General features: G+C 34.8%; 1 protein-coding gene and 2 non-coding genes across 3 annotated transcripts in view; 2 read left to right on the forward strand and 1 right to left on the reverse strand.

Moving 5' to 3' along the window:
• LOC147068015 (uncharacterized) overlaps nucleotides 1–22951 on the forward strand; it is a 100830-nt gene that overhangs the window by 54176 nt on the left and 23703 nt on the right. The window contains exon 3 of the mRNA XM_085952677.1: nucleotides 4892–5008. Within this exon, the coding sequence (XP_085808803.1) occupies nucleotides 4892–5008 (117 nt within the window). The remainder of the gene's footprint in view (nucleotides 1–4891; nucleotides 5009–22951) is intronic.
• Nucleotides 13379–13540, forward strand: LOC147068017 (U1 spliceosomal RNA). Its single transcript, XR_015071409.1, has one exon. It is a non-coding gene; the product is annotated as a U1 spliceosomal RNA (small nuclear RNA).
• TRNAW-CCA (transfer RNA tryptophan (anticodon CCA)) lies at nucleotides 19205–19276 on the reverse strand. The gene has a single exon. It is a non-coding gene; the product is annotated as a tRNA-Trp (tRNA).

A 22951-nucleotide genomic window follows, 5' to 3' on the forward strand; every position in this document is an offset into this window, starting at 1 on the left:
ATTGATTTTTTTTAACCCAGCTTATGAACTCAAAGCTAATAATTTAAGTACATATTTTTTTTAAATCATATATTATTAAAGCACATTGGCGCTAATCCAGTGGATACGCAAATACAAGTTCAAGTCCCGTTAGGCAATGTATACTTAATAGATTTTTGCCAATAGATATTAGACCCACAATGGCTTAAGCGCCGGTCAATAGTGTCGAGGGTCCCAAGTTCGAATCCTGGGTCTGGCAAGTACACATATTGTTTTTCAATTTTTTATGAGTCAGAGTATGGACCTAATAGGTTGAGCAAGTGGCTGACATCCATTTCTCGTAAAAATAAAATCTGTTAATACAAACCTCCACTCTGTGGAGGCCCATAATGATTCTATTAGGATCGGACATGGTCGAAAAGAAAAAAAGTAGATATAATATCTGAGGTATTTTCAAATTATGTATGTTCATTATAAAGAATGTTACATTCATAAATCGTATAAATTATTCGTTGAATTTTTCGTTGAATCGTTTATTAAATTATTGTTTAGTTTAAGTTTAAACCTTTACCTTTAAAAACTTCACCATATTTGGCAATCGTCAGGGTGAATATTATTATTTTTATAATACACAAATCTATCATCCCCGCATACATTGTTAGGTAGGTACATACACAGTTACATAAATTAAAATACACGTTATGTGACTAGTGATTTTATTAGAAGATAAGTACTGCGCCGGAGGGTTTTAATGTCCCTTAGCGGTGGTACTAATCAATGTTTCTCGCGCGTACTTTATCGTGACGAATAGCTACATAGGCGGTTTTACGCCTAATAGCTATCGAATGCTCCTGACTGACATAGCAACACTGTTGCACCGTTATTTACTTATCAGCGATAAAAGGGATTAACAAAAAAATATAGTAAATTTAATAATTATACTCACGTGTTAATATCTGGATAAAGTTTCATTTCTCTCAAATTTGGCCTTTGAAATTTTATGTAGTTTGGCATCACGTTTTCTAGTTCCACTGAATGGTATATAACGTTAAAGTGCCCACCACCACCCATCATATATGCACAACCGTGGATATGCACGGCCGCTTTCTATGACGCTTTAAACGTGTCTGAAAGAAGTGATTTTATGTGCTCATTCCGTCCCGAGACGGAGCCGCACGGGACTGATGCTGCAACCATGCACCGTAGTGCTTAAAGAAGAAAGTTAAGAAAGAAAATGTTTGCTTTTGGACTGGCTCTGCTGTCCACTGACGTTAAGCGCTTTGTGTACCCGCATACTGAGTGTCACGAATTGAAATGGATGAGTCTACAGAAGAGTCGGGACTATCCCGCTCCCCATATGACGCTGCAAATTTCTCAAATGCCGCAAAGTTGGCCTCGGTTGCTACCAGATCTCCATGACCAATTGGGCCCGTGTGAGGACGGACCCTGGCAAACAGCTCCGCTCGTTCGAATTCCATAAGCGGGCAATCCCAGAGGATGTGTTCAACATCTTGGTGGTCATGCCCGCAGGTACAACCCGGCCCATCTACTATCAAGCCAAACTCGTGGAGTCTGGCGGCGAAGTTGCCATGGCCGGTGAGGAACTGGCTAATCCAGTGCGAAGGTTGGAGTCTTCTAGTTTGGTGCCTGCAGAATACGTCTGGAAAAAAACGGTAAGTGTGCCGCCCCTTGGGGGAGGCGGTCCACCTCGCCTGCCATGCCGCAAATGCGGTCTTGTACACAATGTCACTTACAGTATTCCTGTAAGGAACGTCGTCGGATCTCTGCGGTGGTGTCAGATGGACACCGGCGAGTATTGTGCTGATCCCCCTCAAGAGAAGGGTGATCGATCCTCTGACTTGGACGTGCAGATCGAGGGGTAGCACCCCCGCGAGTACGGCAAGCGCGTCAGTAGAAGTTGTGCGGTAGGCTTTGGTAAGCGAGATCAGCGCAAGTCGCTGCCCGCTTAGTAGTGCGCGTCTCACGAGAGTTAAGGAGTTTACTCGGGAATGCCAAATGCTGGAGGCTTAACCGGCAATTCCCATGAAAATTGCGCCGTATGCAACCTTAAGGGCTCTAGGCTTAAGTCTCCAATTGCTGCCCGCCATTCGGGCCATTCTCTGATAGGCCGAATTGGCCTTAGAGACGGCCGTCTTGGCGTGGTGAACGAAAGACAGCTTGTCATCAAGAATTACTCCCAGATACGTAACCCTTTCGGAGAAACGCACTGAGGTCTGGCCAAAACGAACCGTAGGCGGCCGTCGAGTTATGTTGACCCGAGAACTACCCCTGAGGAGGACAGCTTCCGTCTTGCTCGGGGCAAAAGTCAGCTTGTTCAGCAACCCCCAATTAAGAATTCTGCCCAAGGCGTCCGTGGCTGCACGCTCAAGTGCCGGTCGGCTCGTCGCCCCAACAAGCAGGAGCAAGTCGTCGGCGTACGCAACGAGCGTGCAGCCCGGAGGCAGTGGCAGGGACAGAACGTCGTCAAACAGTATGTTCCACAGAAGGGGTCCCAGGACGGAGCCCTGGGGACACCCCATGGTGGTCCTCCTGTGAATCAGGCTGGGGCCGGAGTCGTAGGTTATCTCCCTATTGCTGAAGTAGCTTTGAACTAAGGCAAAGAGGTCCCCGGGGATCTGTTTCAGCCTAAGCTTTGCCAGAACCAAGGGCCACCATACAGTATCAAACGCGCCCGCGATGTCGAGAAAAATCCCGGCAACGAGGTCCTTGCCAGAGCTCTCCACAGAATCGATCACAAAGCGAATCGCATCCTCGGTGGACTTTCCGGGTCTAAACCCAAATTGTCTTTGCGAGATTGGACAGTTTTCCGACAGGTGGGACTCAATCCTGCTGTTTATCAATCTTTCCAATATCTTCCCGAAGACGGGAAGGAGCGTAATCGGTCTATACGCTTTCGGGTATATAGTAAAATTACATTTTTTTTTAATAATATACGTTTATTGCATACCGAGACTTTTTAGAAAAAAGTTGCTGGACCTCTGCGTCGGCAGGGTGTGATACAGCCAAAATTGTCGTTTAATTTTTAAAGTTTAATTTTCTATCGTATATAGTATAATGTGTAGGTACTTAAAATAAATAACAAGTGTGAAAGAATAATTATAAAATATGTGAATTTAATACGGTGGACTAACAATTACAGTGATTTAAAGTGACCGAAGGGTAGAGATTTAAACTGCCTCAGTCTCATTAACTTAAAGTAGTGGTAACAGATTCTCAAATGTTTGCCAAAAATAATCATGAAGTTTATTCAAATGTATCTATTATTTTTATATTAAATATTATTATATTCCCTCGCGGGATATAAAATTAAAAATAACCACGGGATTCTAGTATAATTGCAGCCTCTCTCTGAAAATATGTGATAATGAATCACCCCATAGCTTATTTCTTTTGGTAATTTGTTGACTTCGATGAAAAAGCAATTAGCCCCATGCATTAATATGAATTTATGATTTACTTACATCAAAATGTAAATCATTTTTTTTTTAAATCAGATTATTATTCGTATTAATTCAAAGAGCGAAAAAATGATTCAACAATTTTCAGTGTATTTTTGCACACTTATTTTTAATGTAAATTCGGGTATTAAAAAATACGCTATAGTAATTTAATATACATACATGACATTAAATAGAAAAATATTGTATAAGTATTTCAAAATAGCCCTAATACAAAGGGTACTGAGTTTTGATATCATGCCGTGTTTGATTTCGTGACCGAAGAATGCAATCGCGAACCAGTCACTGCACTTTGCGGAACTTTAATGCATTTATGCATGCAGCGAAGAAATGCAGTTTGCCCAAGAACTTCAGAGAAAGTTTGAAGATTTCATAGCTTCCAGGGAAATAATGCGGCATCGTTTTGTATTTTGCCAAGTATAATAGTAATTCTAAAGCAATTTTGGTTTATATTATGGCATTTTTAATTGCCTTGAGTCAGAACTGTTGTTTAGTTTCAGCATTATAAACTCAAATAATCCATTTAACTAGGTACCTATGTAATAATTAAAAGATATGTGTTGTAACAGTTTGTACATAAATGCTTATGTTATTAGTACATCTTAGTCTACCTAATGTAATCTTAAAGATCTAATAATATGATTTATAAATGTATTTTTTAAAAGTTCTAATCTGTAAATATGAGTTCGGGGCTGTCACTGATTATCATTGTTAAATTTAAATGTTATTACAGACCTACAAACGTATCTGTAGAATGGCCAAAAATGGAACTACAAACTACTATAGGACGCCATTTTGAAGACTTAATTCGAATGTCAGATTTTGTCCAGTTACAAGTCTTGATTGGGTAGTTTTCAACAGTGGCTCCCCATCCCATTCTTCAGATAAGTTTGTAGGTCTGTACGACCATTTCGTGTTTATTTCCATAGCAACGCGTTTTCATAACAAACTGAAATTCCCTTAAACGTTTTTAATTGGGAAATCTCTAAAGCTTCTATTTGGTATTATTTATGCAATATCGTTAATCCTACTCTATGGTAGCCTTATATCCGTTTCAATACGAAATTGTAAAATATAAATATATTTGATATACAAACAAAATATTAGACAATATTGTATTTATAGTAATTGGATCTAACAATTTCTTTAAGTGTTGTAATAGTTTGTATTTCATAAATATATTTGTCAGCCAATAACTATTTCGACTTTTATATCAATATTATGTACCATAAATGACTAAGTCTAAAACTCAAAAATGTTTTAATCTAGATAATGCTATGAATTTTGAATTATTATGGTGATCTCAATCAAGGAAAAAGGGTTATCGATTGTCGTAAAAGGAAATTCTAAAAAATAAATGTATCAATTAATCGTATAATATTGTTAGGGTATCAGCCAAATATGAGAGCAGTTGGTATTGGACTAATTTTCAGTGTTATCACTTCTAGGGCAGCAGCAGCAATTCCATTTCGCCTTCGGACAGCGGCCTTTTCACTTTCCACCAGACCCTCTCTCTGGATTTAGGATGCCGCCAATCACAAACTGTCAAAGTAAGTAAAACCTATTTTTTTTAATAAACTATGTTTAGACTAGTTACTCATTTCCAATGAGTCATTTAAATTTTAAAATAAGTCTTTGGGCCAATCACATTTCATGTCTCACTGAATATAAGTCATTCGAGTCACGATGAACAAAAAATTCTAATAGAACGCATTCATGGAGAATGCACTGACTCGCTCCTGCTTTCATAGCGTTCACGAACTACATACTCTATGATGTGAGCGTGCTGAAAACAAAAACGAATCAGACAGACGCGATCGTGGATCAGATGGTAAAGAAGTAATTTATAATATGAAGGTCCAGAAGACATTTTGTTGTTCATGACGCAAATGACATACTCAATCAGAACGAGTCAAGGAATGTAAATTAACACAAAGACTCTATTTATGTTCACATTAAAGTGACTCCTGTCGTCTACTATTCACCTATGATGATTGTATTTACTAGCAGATAAAGACATGGCATCTTGAATATATCTATAACATATTTATTTTACTTATTTACTCTACAGTGGTCAAAGTTCATGAATGGGGAGATTAATTTCGAAATATATATCTTGCTCCATATTTTTTATGGAGCAAATGCTATGTTGGCATCTTCCAATGATTATATTAGTAATAAATTAATACTATCGACTGAGTGTACTTAATGGAATTTGAATTTAAATTCTAATGAATTTAAGTTTTGTATTATTCCATTTGAGTAGTTTTTATGCAACCCGGGTTTCGCTTTTCGGCATCTTAAGGCACTATGCGCACTCACCATTAGTAAATGCATACTGACAACTAATATACTTAGTTAATTGTCGCTTGTAATATAATAAATGAATACAATAAAAGTAAAACAAAAACCTTATTACATACCTACTAAGTTTAGGATCAAGTATAAAAAAAAAAACAAAAAAATTATGAACAGTTGAAATGGTTATAAAAACCCGTACCTAATAGATAATTAGATACTACTTACTAATGATAGGTACATTCAATAAACGCTTGAATCGTTATTACTGGGAAACGATGGCACTAGGAATTTAATTAAGTTAACCAGTGGTGAGTGCACATCGTGCCTGAAGATGCCGAAAGCCGAAACCCGGGTCGTAAAAAAACGATTCAAATGGAATAGTACAAAACTTAATCCATTAGAATAATATATACCTATCGAGAGCGCACACGTTTTTCTTAGCTCGTATTCTTATTTTGTCCGGTGGTTCTTTGTCCGGTACAGATCTTGCAATCGATTTGTAACTAACTTCCCGACTAGCTAGACGTTTGAAACTTTTAGAATATACCAGAACACGATGCCAATGCATTTTTTTAAAATACTTTTAGCCATCTTTAAGTAGAATTGAATTCATTTTCAGTTAATTCTGTTTTGTATAAAAAGTTATTTCGACACCATTATTGGTTTCTAGGTGATCTGGGGTCCTAGCAACTAAATTATTATTAATATCATATAGTAATTTATTACGTGCATTACTATGGAAATCAATGACATGTCAAAATGCCATTTCAGTATTATTTCTATCAAGTACAAATTTTTTTGATCGTTTAAGTCAATTTTATATGATTCAACAGAAAATTTAAAAACGTATATAAAAAGTTCTTTTTATCTAGTAATTATTTACAATATGTATGCTTGAGTCCAGGGAACTCAGATATAATTTTCTGAGCTTGAGTCTAATCGATGATAAACTCTCTAATAATATTAATATTTTTTATATGATAAATGAAAATATAACTAAATTGAATTATACATTAAAGTACTTATGTACATACCTACAACATATGTATTTATTTCTAGTTATATACCTACTTACATTATGTGTAGTTGAGAAAAATACGAGCATATTATATTCACGATGTGGAAGGAAGGAAAAGGATTTAGTCTGAAAATTCCGTCAGTCATATATACCTACAAAGAAGAAAGTTTCTCTTCCAGCGGCAGTGCTTTGTATTGAAATTTAATTAATAATTAAGGAAGAAAGGGGCTGTGGGGAGTGCCATGAGTATGTTGTTTCGCCAATAATGAGATCGCAGGGGGAACTTCATATTATAATAAAAGGGGACTTTACTCAGATATTTTGCAGTACTCTTTTGTAAATATGATGCCTAGACAGTTTAATCATAAAACTATACTTACAATATGCACCATACACTTTGATAAGGTTTATTATATATTATAAGTACCTACAAGGTATAGTTCCAGTAATAAAATGCACAGTTTTCCATAATACTAACACGAAACTATTTCATTATCAATAATTTTTAGTAATTTTTTTGAAACAGAGATGTCATTATTATATGCAACATTGTATGCACTTAAAATCAATAAAATATGCACTAAAACCGAAGAAATATGCAGTTAAATATTGACATTTTTTGTGGGAAAAAATTGTAAATACCCACATTACCCAATATTACTGACAAAAAATCGAATAACTAGTTAATAATTTTTCAACATACGAGGGTGGGTCAATAAGTCCTTAGAAAAGCCGACAGGTGGCGCGACTAGTACTGTAAGCGGTTTGTTTTCATGCAGCGGCACTACTGATTCAGTATGCTGCGAAGTTTCAATCAGATTGGTCGGGTTGTTGTGTGTTTCTCGTACATTTAAAAAAAAAATTTGCTTGTGGAAAATGGAAAAATGGAAAATGGAGAAAATTGAGTTTAGAGCTGTTATTAAACATTTTAATATAAAAGGGTTAACAGCAAAGGAAATAAAAAATGAGTTGGATTTAGTTTACGGCATATCTGCTCCTTCACTTGCAACTCTTTATAACTGGTTAAATGAATTTAAACGTGGTCATACATCAACAAAGGATGAACCACGCTCAGGACGTCCTGTAGAGGTGACTACACCAGAAATGATCAATAAAATCCACGATATGGTGTTAAGTGACCGAAGATTAAAGTTGAGTGAGATAATTGAGGTTACAGGGATCTCAAAAGGTAGTGTCATTTCTATTTTACATGACAAATTGGGCATGAAAAAAATTTCTGCAAGATGGGTGCCGCGTTTGCTCACAGTCGACAATAAACGCAATAGAGTGGTGGCCTCTAAAGCCCTGTTGTCGCTCATGCAACGCAGTCCGGATGAATTTTTTCGTCGCTTTGTGACTGTAGATGAAACATGGATACACCACTATACTCCCGAGACGAAAGAACAGTCAAAGCAGTGGATTGCGAAAGGCGAACCATGTCCAAAGAAGGCGAAAACCGTAAAATCAGCTGGTAAGGTTATGGCTACTGTATTTTGGGATGCACGTGGAATTATTTTCGTTGACTATTTGGAAAAAGGAAAAACAATAACAGGGGATTATTATGCATCTTTATTGGACCAGCTAAAAAACAAAATTGAAGAAAAACGGCCTCATTTAAACAGGAAAAAAATCCTCTTTCATCAGGACAATGCCCGTGTTCACACATGTTTACGATCAATGGCTAAAATTGAAGAATTGAAGTTCGAATTGGTCGACCACCCACCGTATTCGCCAGATTTAGCCGCCAGTGACTTTTTCCTTTTCCCAAACTTAAAAAAATGGCTAAGTGGACAACGTTTTTTTTCAAATGAAGAAGTCATCGATCGGACAAATGCTTATTTTGAGGACCTTCCGAAAACTTATTTTTCTGACGGTTTAAAAAAAATTGAGAAACGTCTAACCAAGTGTATTGAGCTCCAAGGAGATTATGTTGAGAAATAAAAAAAAAATACAAAAATAAAAACTGTTTTAATGCTTTTTTCTAAGGAATTATTGACCCACCCTCGTAATACGATATCAGAACAAAAACACAGACAAAGAATATAAAGTTAATCAATTACAATTTTCAAAATAGTTTTTTCACAAGTACCTACAAATAATTGAATAATCAATGCAATGTAAACCAAACATAACTTAAAAAACAAAAACGACACACTTAACTATTCCTAAATACTGTTTTGTGTTTTTTGCCCGAAAAAATATTACATTATTTTTTTCAATATTATGCTCCGGCACTAAATTTTTCCGCATAGGTATCTGTCAGTATTTTGTTTATATGCGGAAAACTACCTCTCAACGTCCACTTGAGCAAACTTTAAATAATAGTGCCCGAGTTGATTTCACTTTTTTCACTGATAAATCCACAGCTCGGAGATGGCATTAAAAATGCAAGTGCATCTAAACTATATTCCTTCCTAACTTAGTTATATTTCGATAAAATAATTTAAAAAAACTAAAATTATAAATTCAAAAGCTCTAAAATATGCATTTACTTATGAAATATGCACTAATGTCTCAAATATGCTCTAACGTCTAAAATATGCATTTATATGCACAATAAATTTTTATTTTTGGATTATGTGTCTTTCAAAACAGATTTCTGTGCAACTCTCATAGCTGTGCATACACCCTAACAAAACATGCACTAGCATATAAATCCGGACCCTAGTCATTATTTAAATACTCATATACGTATGTACTTAGTTAAATAATATGTATTAGTGAAATTATGATATTTTGTTATTATTTTAAAATAATATTGTATTCAATGGCCGATAACTAAATTAAATATTGATTATTCTTCATATGTGACTAATTTTCGTGCAAACTCTGAAATAAGAAATGTGCGCTTAATTATTTTGAATACAAAAACTTACGTCAAACTGAAATTGCCTTCAATGAGTTTATAGGTAGGTAAATCACAGTAGGCTCTATCTGGAAAAAAAATCAACACAATTGAATGAAATATATTGATAGATATTCTATGTTGGTCTTTGATCTAAATTGAGTTAATATATATTAAACTAATTAAACCGTAGTTTCTGTCATAATTGTATGCTGAAAAATACTGTAGGCACCTACTCCAAAATTGTATTTGAGTAGATATTGTCTCATTAAAATATTATACTTACAATGTGTGATAAATAAATTCGAATCCTTCATATGCGATTTTGTTGAATTGTACAAAATTATACCTGTGCAGTAGCCAATAATCTAATAATATATATACCTGTTCAGGCATGTCCAGCACGGCAATCGCACAATATGCCCATATGAATTAAGTCGGGAGCATTCAGTTGTTATATAAGTAATATAATTTCATTGAGATTTTGAAGGGGAAGCATTAACTACCTATTCTTATTTGTAGTTCCTAAACTAGCTGACGTATAAGTCGATTTCATATTAACCATGAGGAAGCCCGTCATATCACCTGATTCGTATTGCATCACTAACAGCCTACCGCAGTGAATAGAAAGTGAAGATGTGATTTCCCGCGTTTTAAACTGAGGTATAGTTGTTTCTTATCTTTACGCATTCGACTCTGGATAGTAGGAGAATAGTTTGACAGTGAGTTGTATGAGTACACAAAAGAAAACAAAAACTTATCACTTTTACGACGAATGTAAATTGAGTGATTGTGATAGATAAGTAGATATATTTGTTTAATTTCTACCGCTTCGGTGTCCCAAAATAAATATATTGTGTGAGTGGCAGAGTGTAATAGATCACAACCAGTTTTGATATTTGATAGTAGATCACAGCTTACTTGAAGTTGTACATGCCTGCGGGTCTATTCTATACAAAAGGCTGCTTTCGGTCCGCTACAGCAATAAATAGGGTAGGAAAGTATCGAATTATTGACACTTATTGTAACAATTAGGTACTATAAGTAAGCCGTCTGAACTGTCAAAACTGTCTATCTTGGTCTAAAATGTATCACAGCAAAGAGAGATGCTGTTAAAACGTAGCACTTATTGTAACAATTATAACTAAATTATTGTAATTGTTACAACAAGTGTTAATAATTTGATACTTTCCTACACTATTTAGCTGCCGTAGTGGACCGAAAGTAGTTTTGTGTATAGAATAGACCCGCTGATATAGCTGATCATATGTAGGTAACAAAAATTTGTCAGTCAAAACCGATGTAAACGAGAAAGTTGATCAATGTTATCAAAACAAAACAAAACAACAATGTTTATTTATTTCATCGATACCCACCCGTCACGTGGAAAATTGTGAAATGCCAAAATGAGCGCGTCGTTAAAAAGATCGAAACGTTATGAAAAAAAAGAGAAATATCTATAAAATATCGCAACGTAAGCACTCCACGCTCGTAGTGGGCGGGCAATATAAATAGGCAATAAAAAAGCTGGCAGCGGGCGGTCGTACAAAGCCAAAATATCCACGAAAAAGCCCCAAAATAACTTAACTGCATCACCGGCGAAACAAAAACAGCGGGAAAATAAAAAAAGCTCGCATCGCCCGGAAGCAGTAGTGCGGGAATGGCGGCCGATACCGAAAAATAAAACTGCCGTCGGCCCGGCCCGCGCGAATTGAGTGCAACTAGAGTGCACAATAGCGTTTAATATGGTGACTTCGCGGGTACACTTTTATACACGTCATGATACTTTAAAGTAAATCGGGAAGATTTACACATTTTTTTGACTTGGTAACATTTCAATAAAATAATTACGTGTTGATATTTATCATACCTATATTGTAAGCTGATAATCGATGTGTATCTACCAGTGGCGTGCGGTCCATAAATTAGAGGCACCACCAAAACAAATCGAGAAAGTATTATTTACTAATATTATGTAGGTACCTATTTATTGTTGAACCCATCGGGCCATCCGCCACAAAGGCCAATTTTCTTCCATTTAGATAATTTGCGGTGTCATACTGCGAACGTAAAGATATCTTTACTCAGATTGTTCGGCAGTTTTATATCAGCATTTGTTTTATGTTTTGTTATTTTAGCATGGATACATGCATGCATTTGTCTTGACCTCCCAGGCGGATTCGTTACGAAAATCTCACAGGCGTAAAGAAAAATCATGTCACAAAAGTTGCCCGGCCGCTAGAGACTCCAGACAGCCGCGAGCGGCGCTTCGGGGATGACGTGTAAACCGGCGCCCAGCAATTTATTTTGATAATTCTATGTATTAACAAATTTCAAGCTGTTCTATATTTTTTTCTTTAATACTTAAGCAGAGACAAGTCGTTTATTTTTGTAGTCTTTATAATGTGCATGACCAGTTTTTATTAGGTATGTAAAGTAAGTTCTCTTCGTCAAGATAGTTTTCCGATATTCCTTCTGAGAATAATGTATTCTTATAATTGTTAATAATTTAAAAATATATTTCCACCTTCAACACCGCTTTAGAACATTTTTTATGATAAATGTAGAGTTGTCACTTCATAAAAAGTTATGCAAAGGCACTCCGTAATATATTTTATTAAATATATTAGGTACCTATTTATTTATTACTACATAAATTAATACAAGTGAATATCATTTGATCTAATTTAATGCGAGGTAATCAGTCGAATTGGCGTATCAGTGCAGTAAAAAAGTGCAAAAATAAAACCAACATTTCGTCACTTTCATGGAGGAAACGTTCGGACTTCTCAACTAACAACGAATCCAGCTATCTCAACTACTCGTGGTGGGTCGTGCATCAATTTGATCTTCACTCGCCACATCGACAAAGTTCATTCTAAAAATGACATAACTTATTTCAGCGATCATAAACCCATACCCATATTGACCATTACTTCTAACGTTTATGTGTAGCAAATACTTATGCACCAATCAATACGTTCATAAATTTTAATTTTCAGAAAAGTGCAATCGTTTGAATCCTTTCCTCGGTTAGGTACTTTGACGAATAAATTTTCTTTCGAATTTTGACAACCAGCATTCAGAGAATCAGTAGGCAAGACATGTACATATCCATGTTTAATAAGTCTTTAAATGTCATGTTGTGAACGTCTTAAATTTATAATGTGTAATGTTCATGGTATGTAAAAATAAATAAATTTGAATTTGAACTACAGCAACTGAAAAATACTTTTAAAAGGAAGAGTATCACATTCATACATCTCCATATGGAATCTCGACGACATCTGCTCGAAGACTTTTTTTTTAATCTTCATAAATTTACTCAAAATAAATGTCTAAATTAATTAACCTTAAATTAACAAAGAGCTGGGATGACAAAGTGATGATGGTCGTATTACTAAATGGAAGAAGTGTTTGAAAGATAAAAATTGATAGGTACTTACAAAAATTTCTATCTGCCAGAATCATTTCATATTTTTTTGATTCCTTCGTAACAAACAGATAAAAGTAACTGAACGAACTGTATCTAGTATAATATTACTATAATAGTATAATATTATATTAATAGATAAAAATTATAATATTATTATGGATGCCAGCAGTATATTAGTATGCAACAACATCGTGCTACGCCGTGTACTTACGGTTGATAGTGACAATAAAACCGCTAGATGGAGTTCGCAATTGGCATAGAAGTCACCAGCGCAGTTGAGACGCAGAGCAATAAAATCCTTTGATAGTCAACCAGTCGGCATACTTACCTGGCGTAGGGGACACCGTGATCACTAAGGCGGTTCCCTCAGGGCGAGGCTCTTCCATTGCACTTCGGTTGGGCTGACCCTTGCGATTATCCCTAATGCGGATAACTCGGGCGCGTAATTTTTGGTAGTCGGGACTGCGTACGCGCTGTCCCGGATTAACACATATTTTAACTCGAATATTGATGATTTGACTTGATTTAAATTAACTCGATCAATTCGAGATTAATCACATACACACGCATAATAATAATTTACACTAGAGGGTTTAGTAAGTTTAGTTAAAAATAGGTAAGTATTTGGACAGTAGAATAGTTTCTTTTCTTAGACATATTAATATTTAAAATAAAAAAAATCGCATTTGCTTAGTTGTACCTAATAACGACACGATTAAAATTAAAATATTTAGAATATTTAGATGAACAATCAGAAAGTATGTAGGTACCTACTACCTACCTAATATCTAATATATAAAAATTAATATTTGTGTGTTTGTTTGTTCGTATTTAATGCGCAGCCATACCGTTCATCCGATTGCAATAAAACTTTGTAAACTTATTGCTTGCACTTGCGGGAAGAGTATAGGCTATACTAATATATAAAAATGAATGTCTGTCTGTCTGTGTGTCTGTCCCGTATGCGTTCCTATACCATTCATCCGATTGCAATGAAATTTTGGTAAGTGGTTGCATGCACACCCATGAAGGTTTCTGAATTAGAAAAATCATCATCTTCTTCTTCTTCTTCATTATATTTTCTTTTATTCGTATGGTTCCTATACCATTCATCCGATTGCAATGAAATTTTGGTAAGTGGTTGTATGTACACCCATAAAGGTTTCTAAATTAGAAAAATCATCATCTTCTTCTTCTTCTTCATTCTATCTTCTTTTATTCGTATGGTCCCTATACCATTCATCCGATTGCAATGAAACCTTCGTCAGTTGTTGTGGTAACACCCTCAATGGTTTTTGAATTAGTACAACCATCTTCTTCTTCTTCTTCTATTCTATATTCTTCTATTCGTATGCGTTCCTATTCCATTCATCCGATTGCAATAAAATTTTCGTCAGTAATTGTGCCAACACCCGCGAAGGTTTCTGAATTAGTACAACCATCTTCTTCTTCTTCTTTTTCTTCTTCTTCATTCTATCTTCTTTTATTCGTATGGTCCCTATACCATTCATCCGATTGCGATGAAACCTTCGTCAGTTGTTGTGGTAACACCCGCAATGGTTTTTGAATTAGTACAATTATCTTCTTCTTCTTCTTCTTCTATTCGTATGCGTTTCTATTCCATTCATCCGATTGCAATAAAATTTTCGTCAGTAATTGTGTCAACACCCGCGAAGGTTTCTGAATTAGTACAACCATCTTCTTCTTCTATTCTATCTTCTATTCGTATGCGTTCCTATACCATTCATCCGATTGCAATGAAATTTTGATCAAGTGTTGTGCTCACGCCGCAAAGGTTTCTGAATTGTTACAACTATTTTCTTTTTCTTCTATTCTATCTTCTTCTATTTGTATGCGTTCTTATATCATTCATCCAATTGCGATGAAATTTTGACCAGTTGTTGTGAGTACGCCCGCAAAGAGTTCTGAATTAGTACAACCATCTTCTTCTTCTTCTATTCGTATGCGTTCCTATACCATTCATCCGATTGCAATGAAAATTTGACTAAGTGTTGTGTTCACGCCCGCAAAGGTTTCTGAATTGATACAACCATTTTCTTCTTCTTTTTCTTCTATTCGTATGCGTTCTTATACCATTCATCTAATTGCGATTAAATTTTGACCAGTTGTTGTGCGCAAGCCCGCAAAGGTTTTTGAATTAGTACAACTGCCTTCTTCTTCTTCTTCTATTCGTATGCGTTCCTATACCATTCATCCGTTTTTTTGGATCCATCCGGAACTTTGGTGAGTTGTCGTGCGCACGCCTGCAAAGGTTTCTGAATTAGTACAACCAGCATCTTCTTCTTCTATTCGAATGCCTACCTACACCATTCATCCGATTTCAATGAAACTTTGGTGAGTTGTTGTGCGCATGCCCACGAAGATTTCTGAATTAGAAAATCATCTTCTACTTCTATTCGTATGCGTTCCTATACCATTCATCCGATTGCAATGACATTTTGATCAAGTGTTGTGCCCTTGCCCGCGAAGGTTTTTGAATTAGTACAACCATCTTCTTCTTCTTCTATTCGTATGCGTTCCTATACCATTAATCCGAATGCAATGAAACTTTGGTGAGTTGTCATGCGCGTGCCCACGAAGATTTCTGATTTAGAAAATCATCTTCTTCTACTATTCGTATGCGTTCCTATACCATTCATCCGATTGCGATGAAACTTTTGTCAGTTGTTGTGCGCACACCTGCAAAGGTGTCTAAATTATTATTATATAAAATACAAAGTTTGTTGTTTGTTTGTTCCATCCAATTTTGATTTTTTTTTTACTACATATTAATAACATTAATAACGTTTTCATATTTTGGATTCGATTTTAATTTAGTGTTCTTATGTTTGACCTTTACTCCTATTAGATTTATTTTCATATTGCCATATTGTATTACAAAGATATTTTAATATTAAAAAAATAATTACCTATTATTATTTTTCAAATATCTAAGATAAATATAACCACGAAGCGACCCTGTGCGAAGCCGGGTACTTCAGCTAGTAATATATAAAATTGAACGTAGTTATGCAGAATGTAGCCAGTCTACAAAAATTTCGAGCTAAGATAACGGCACTTTAGCAACAACATGATGATATTAAAAATGTATGTAAAATTGTAAATAGTACCTATTTTATTTCAAGAATAATTCATTTTTTATTTTTTGTAGACTGGCTACTTTCTGCATAACTATGTCCAATTATAGTCAAACGTCAAAACAGGCAGTCATTTTCAAGGTGCTACCTGCCGTATAGAAAAGTGATTTTTCTATAACCTAGTTGATAATTCAATTACATTAACATTGCCGTCAACTGTTCTGATACAAAAATACTGTAGGAATCTCTTCCCTTAGATTATTCGAAAGTTTTATATAAGCTTTCAGTTTATATTTAATTGTTTAATTTCTGTCTCCTCTCCGTGTGACTCTCTCCCACTAAGTTAAAAAAATATTTCAAAATATCAGTTAGAACACATTTGAGTGCGCGGGGACATCAATTTTGGGTAACTACTCCTGAGACATCTCCAGTCATGAAAAAATTCTATTGATTCACAATAAAACATATGATCCCATGAATCGCCCCATTGAGGCTGGGTGTAGTTGTACATTATAATATACCTATAAATGATAATTTTAACAGAACTATACTTCTTCTAAATGTTAATGTTATAAAATAAACATGTACTGCGTAAATATTTTCAGAATATCACAAAGCTACTAATCCGCAATACCACAAATTTAGTTACAAAATCCAAAGATATTATGTATTTACCTAAATGGGGAACTAACTAACTATTAGCTGTTCTGTGTGTACAGCCAATAAGTAGGTAGTATGTATGTAAAATTTAACAACGTCCTTACCAATATAATATGTTAGTGCATCCCTTTATCTTTTATCAATTACATTGCAGAAAATCTTATTCTATTGGGGCGGAGACTATTTATATGAAAATGAGACTTAGAAAACTTTACTAAGGCTAATGTTTAAATTATTTAGATATATCGACTACCTCACGGAATAACACACTAACTCTAAATTATCAACTTTTCAGGAGAGCAAAAAAACCATTCAAAAAAATTTGTAGCAAAAGCCGTTTATTGTGTGCAAATATTATTTAAATTTTAATTTATATCTTTAAATAGCGTATCATTTAAGCAGACAATCAACTTTCGTATGACATTAATTTAGGAAATAACACCCTAAATGTGTTTTTCCACGTTAAATTTGACAACTAAAATATTACATCTAGATTTGGTGTGATTTTTCCCGTTTATATTATTTAGAGGGCGTATATATCTATACTTGGTGTGTTTTTCCAGGTAATTATTTTATTTTCGGTAAAAAAGGTACCACGTAACTTGAGATAATGTTTTTTCCATGCTAATTCTGAACGATAATCTTAAATATCTCGACTTAGAGAGATTTTTGTTTTGAATTTTACGAGGAATGACATACTATGTGCTCTTAGTGTTTTTTTTCTCGATGATATTTGATTAAACCAAAAATATTTTTAGATATTCTGATGGAATATGAGGAGATTTTTTAATTAAAAAATATTTTATCGCAATAAACTGTATTTTAACCAATCAGTCAGTTTCAGGTAATTGTTTTACAGAAAATAATATTATAGTAAGATAATTGCAAAAGGTACTAAATGAATACTTCACTCAACATAATAATGATTGATAGTAGTTACCTATATATTTCACGTAAATTACGTTTGCATTGCAGCATTGTCAAGAAAATATGTACCTACATGGATAATTATAAACGTTTTGTAAATAAAACTTCTTTTATATTAAGTGTGGGAAAACTTTCAACTAACATACAACTGTATTCTTAAAATTAGATTTAAAATAAATGTAAAAATATTAGTTATAAGACTTATACTTCTATGCAGCTACTTATTTCTATCGCACCTCGCTTAGATGTTTGTAGATGGCAAAGATAACAATAGCCATCCTTGCTAACAATATCATAGACAGTGAGATTATAGATGGCATATTATTTTCTCTTATAGCTTAAGACTCATACTTCACTTTGTGACAAAGTTAAAACTTTTTGTAAATCAAAGCATGCTGTAACAGTTGTAATGCGACTTTCTTTTGCACGATTTATATCGCCCTGTTTCATCTCTCTCGAACGTTCTGTAAATAATAAATGTTACAGGCCGCCATTGATTCCACTAAATCGATGAATTGATTCAATTCAGCGGAAGAGAAGACCTTTGTCTGGAGGTCGGCTATCTTGCCGCGTCTCGTTGTTCCTCATACCCAGACATTTCGCGTGATGAATACCTGACCTGCAACCTGTCGCACCTATAGGTGGCTGTCATGTGCTTGCAGTATAATATAACGATATTACAATTAGTTTACCTACTCTAGGCCTAGATACAGCTGCCCACGAACAAATTATACAACTGTCTATTGACATATTATTTCGCAATACAAATAAATGTCTGTGCACAGTTATTATTGTTTGAAATTAATGCTCGAGCATAAGTACTTGAAAATAATGTTATGAAATTAAATACAGTCTGGAAAGTCTATTTATCTAAATAAGACTACATGCGTCGCTACTTCCGATGAAATACTCGAAAAAAATCAGCGAACATGGCTTAATTTTCTTGTTTGCTAATATTTTTTGCACATGTTTTCTATCTGCAGCAGAATAAAAAATATATACATTTGTATCAAAACATTTTTAATGTTCTTTTACAATTAATGTTCGTAAACAGGTCTCATGCAATGTTCATTTATTATTTGTTCACGAACTTATTATGCATCTTGGCTTGAAGTAGGCATTGAAATGAAAAGGACTAACGAAAAAAAATATTGTATTACTACATAATACGTACTTACTGTTCCTATGCAGACTCGTGTATAATCAAAATGACCTCTATACAACAAGGTGACTGAATAAATTTATCTAATGACTTTCACTTACGCGCATAGCTTAAATACATAATATTATATTTCACGACTATCTTGTAGATAGTATGTTTATGATAACTGAATAAAATCACAATTATCGATTTTAGTTATGAAACTAAGTTTAATATCATCGTCATAAAAATTTAGTAACACAGTTTATTAATATAAATTGAAAAATATATTACAAAATACTGTGTCAAAATAATTCCTTTGACCCCGACGTGATTTGAACACGCAACCTTCTGATCTGGAGTCAGACGCGCTACCGTTGCGCCACGGAGTCATATCCGAAGTTGATATTCTAAAACACCTGTTCACAAGTAGGTACTTGTTGCATTTGATCTAATTTAAAACAATAAACACACGCATGACTTATCTTATCTTTAAAACTAATACATAAATAATATGTAGAATCTTTTTTTAATCTTTACAATTTATAAGAAAATCGTTAGGTATTTTTTATAAATTTTTCTTCCAAATCTCAATTGTTATTAATTATTTAAGTATCTTTGCTATTCTTCCTATACTATCATATTATTACGGACGACAGCTGAAAAATGCTTTCTATTACAAAAAATTAGGTATCTATAGATATACCTAACTTTTAGTTAGGAAAACTTACACATATTTTAATCAATCCTGGGATGCAGGGATTGATAATATTGTCGTATCCGGTAATTTGTACTTACGCAGTTCGCAGTATCACACTTCATCGTGAAAGGTTGTATCGGAAGTATATTGCCGTATATTAAAGACCGTCCAACCTCTTTGGGTCGTATAGTACTGACATAAAATTCATGTCTAAATAAATCACGGTCCATGTCGGCTTACTCTTTACAGGAAGCCAGCAGCAAAAAAATATGAAAATAGCCGATATACTGGATTATTTGTTAGATTAGGTTAGGTTAGGTTTTCATTTTTGAATTCATGACTTTTGCCAAAATCAGCTATGAAAATTGAATCTAATATTGAATCTAATAAAATATTGAATCTAAATATTGAATCTAATAAAATTAGAGACTGTATAGTATACGGTCATCTCTTTCCGATAGAAAGCTTACGGCGAACTGTGCTACGGTGAAATGTTTTACGTACAATTTACATGTAACCTAATATTATTCCCTCAATCGGAATTTGAATCTTTCTAGGAAGACAATCCCTAGTTAGTACTTTAATGTATCATTTCGTTCTCGTTTATGTCAATGTTCACCAGCTGTCCGGAGTAATATGACTGTCAACGCACCTTCGCTCCTCGTCCGTTCTTGCCCGTCCTTGCAGTAGCGCAGCTAGTAATATTGTCCCTAGTGGAAAAATCACGCAAGACCCTCTTCCGTTTTACCAAATATGAGACGCTATATATACCGTGACCATTTATTTTTTCCCCCAAACCGGGACACCTAAAAAAGGTAGGTAATTATTCATTTTAGGCGCCTGACACTTACATACAATACAATAATTGACAAGATAGTAATGTTTTTTTCATGTCATATTAGGTGACCTGTTTGATTTATTTATTTGAAGTTTTGTTTGAGTAGGCGCATACAACGCTCGAGTTCCTACAATTTAATGGTACATATTATTTTATGTATTAATGAAAAGTATACACAGGTACACACATGAAAATTTATCTGATGTTATATTTTTCCGAAGAAAAAATTTAGTATATCTGATGTTGATTTCAAAAACGAATGAAATTCTTGGCAGGATTTTTTTTGAATTTACTTTTATAATTAACATTGCTTTAAAGACATCCACTTTCAATTGTATTTTTTCACTCGTCTACAACTTACTCATAAGTCCCAAAGACTACGATGGGCGGGACATGTGGAGAGAATGCCTGATGTTAGAGCGCCAAGGATCATGACGAAGTGGCTACCCCAACGGAAGAGACCCAGAGGCCGTCCAAGAAGGAGATGGGCTGACCCCGTAGAAGTGGACTGGCTTCATATAGGAAGACCCGGTAACTGGAGAAGTGTGGCGAGAGACCGGAGTGAGTGGAGAGCGGTTGTGGAGCAGGCCAAATCCCACCCCGGGATGTAGCGCCGTGAAAGAAGAATAAGAACAACTTATTCATAAGAGAGAAGACCCTTTCTACTAGTGCATTAGTGCCGGGCAGACATAAAATATATTCAATAATTATACGAAAATTTTTATGATCTAAATTATTGGCGCGAAAGTGTTTGAAAAACTCCACCCAACGACTTTCAGTTGAAACTTGAAACATTCCCAATTTTCCATTCAGACACTTTTTGCGATGTAATGTAATTAGAAAAAAGTGAATACCCATCAAATATTTCTGTATTTTGGTCACAAGTCTCTTTCTATTCGAAAACGGGACATTTTGTCGTCCCGAAGCTGTGTTTGGGGACACCGGGACACGCCACCTGAAAACGGGACGTCTGGTCATATTATAACAAATATACCAAGACATATAATTAATATTAATTATTATAGATGAATTATTTATCTTATCGATTATATACGAGAAAATAAATCAACTCACTGATTATTAATTTTCGTAAAATCTTTGTCAATCCTGGTTTGATACTAAATTTAATCATGGTTATTTAAAAATAAATAGTTCAGATTTACAAATATTGAATTCTTGAATTCTGAACACTCGAGTCCATCACTCGGCTCACTACTCATCTCGAGTCCGGTCACTCGACACAGTCAACTGTCATTCCACTCGAGTCCAGTATCTCGGTTATATTAACATATCAGTACATCGCCAGTCAATTCAATAATATAATCAATCTCACTGTACATCCGTAACCGGGAGTATAATAAACGTATCGATAAAATAAACTCTCTTCTCAAAACCTCAAAGCAACGACGACTATTTTCTCTACACACTACTTCGTGACTACTTCATTCGTGGTATTAAAATTATTGTATTAAAATAGCAAAGCATTATTATATTAGCATTATTGATGTTCTCGTTGACTTCTGTTTAATGTTACATAATAATATATGATAATTAATTACCACTAAGTATCCAATGTAGTTGTAACTGTAACTGATAAATTAACGCTCGTGTCTGATTATCCATTACAGAGTAGTTGTGCAGGTAGTTCAGGTTGACCAACAGTACGGATTAAGAGTAACAATTTGAAACGCGCTCGCTCTCATCCACCCTGAGGTACGGTGCCCGCATCGTGCAGTTGGCAGCACCTACCTACGGCAGGCGGTGGAGTTAATCTGGCAAGCGTCGGTCGTAGCGGCGTCGCGGTGGGCCGCATAATCCCGCGGGGTGCGTCGCCAGTCGTCGCCGCCGGTCAGAAACTTTCCAGCGCGAGAGCCTACAGAACGGACATCGCGCTGCATTCCTTCGTATTTTAACGCTGGACGACAGCCAAAATGTTTTGAACTTTTCACACTAGATTATCTAGTAAACAGATTAACATTGCTATGTTACATAAATGCCGGCACATATATCTACTATTCATTTTATAATAAATAACCTCAACTTACAGGTGATTGAATAAAACTAGTTATATGATGTATCTAAGTTTTCGACAAAAAAAAAATTTATACGTCCGATACCAAAATAATAAGATTGATAAATATAATATGTTATAATATAGTACTTCTTAATGAAAGGTACAGGTGCCGTGTGAAAGTCAATAATGGATAATTTGGGAGCTAAGCCTAAATAATCTGTAAACTTTGTAGAAATTATTGTAAACGTCTTAGGATATATTATTTTTCTGGCGTTGCGGTCACGACTAAATCACTCTGGAACGGTGTTAATGTCATTGTTTGAAAGTAACGATATCAACACCTAAATGAGTCGCCTGCACTGTCACAAGAATCTGATATCATTCTAAACTAGATGTCCGTGGTTATAAATAAATTATTGATTAATAAAAATAATGATTATATTTTTAAAAATGCTAAGTGGCGTATTTAAGTGGTTGTATTATCTTTCAATTGATAATGTTCGTTCAATCAAGTC

Source organism: Rhyacophila brunnea, unplaced genomic scaffold, assembly GCF_057557595.1.
Source record: "Rhyacophila brunnea isolate RB1 unplaced genomic scaffold, BYU_Rbru_1.0 scaffold_3, whole genome shotgun sequence".
NCBI classification, from domain to species: Eukaryota; Metazoa; Arthropoda; class Insecta; order Trichoptera; family Rhyacophilidae; genus Rhyacophila; species Rhyacophila brunnea.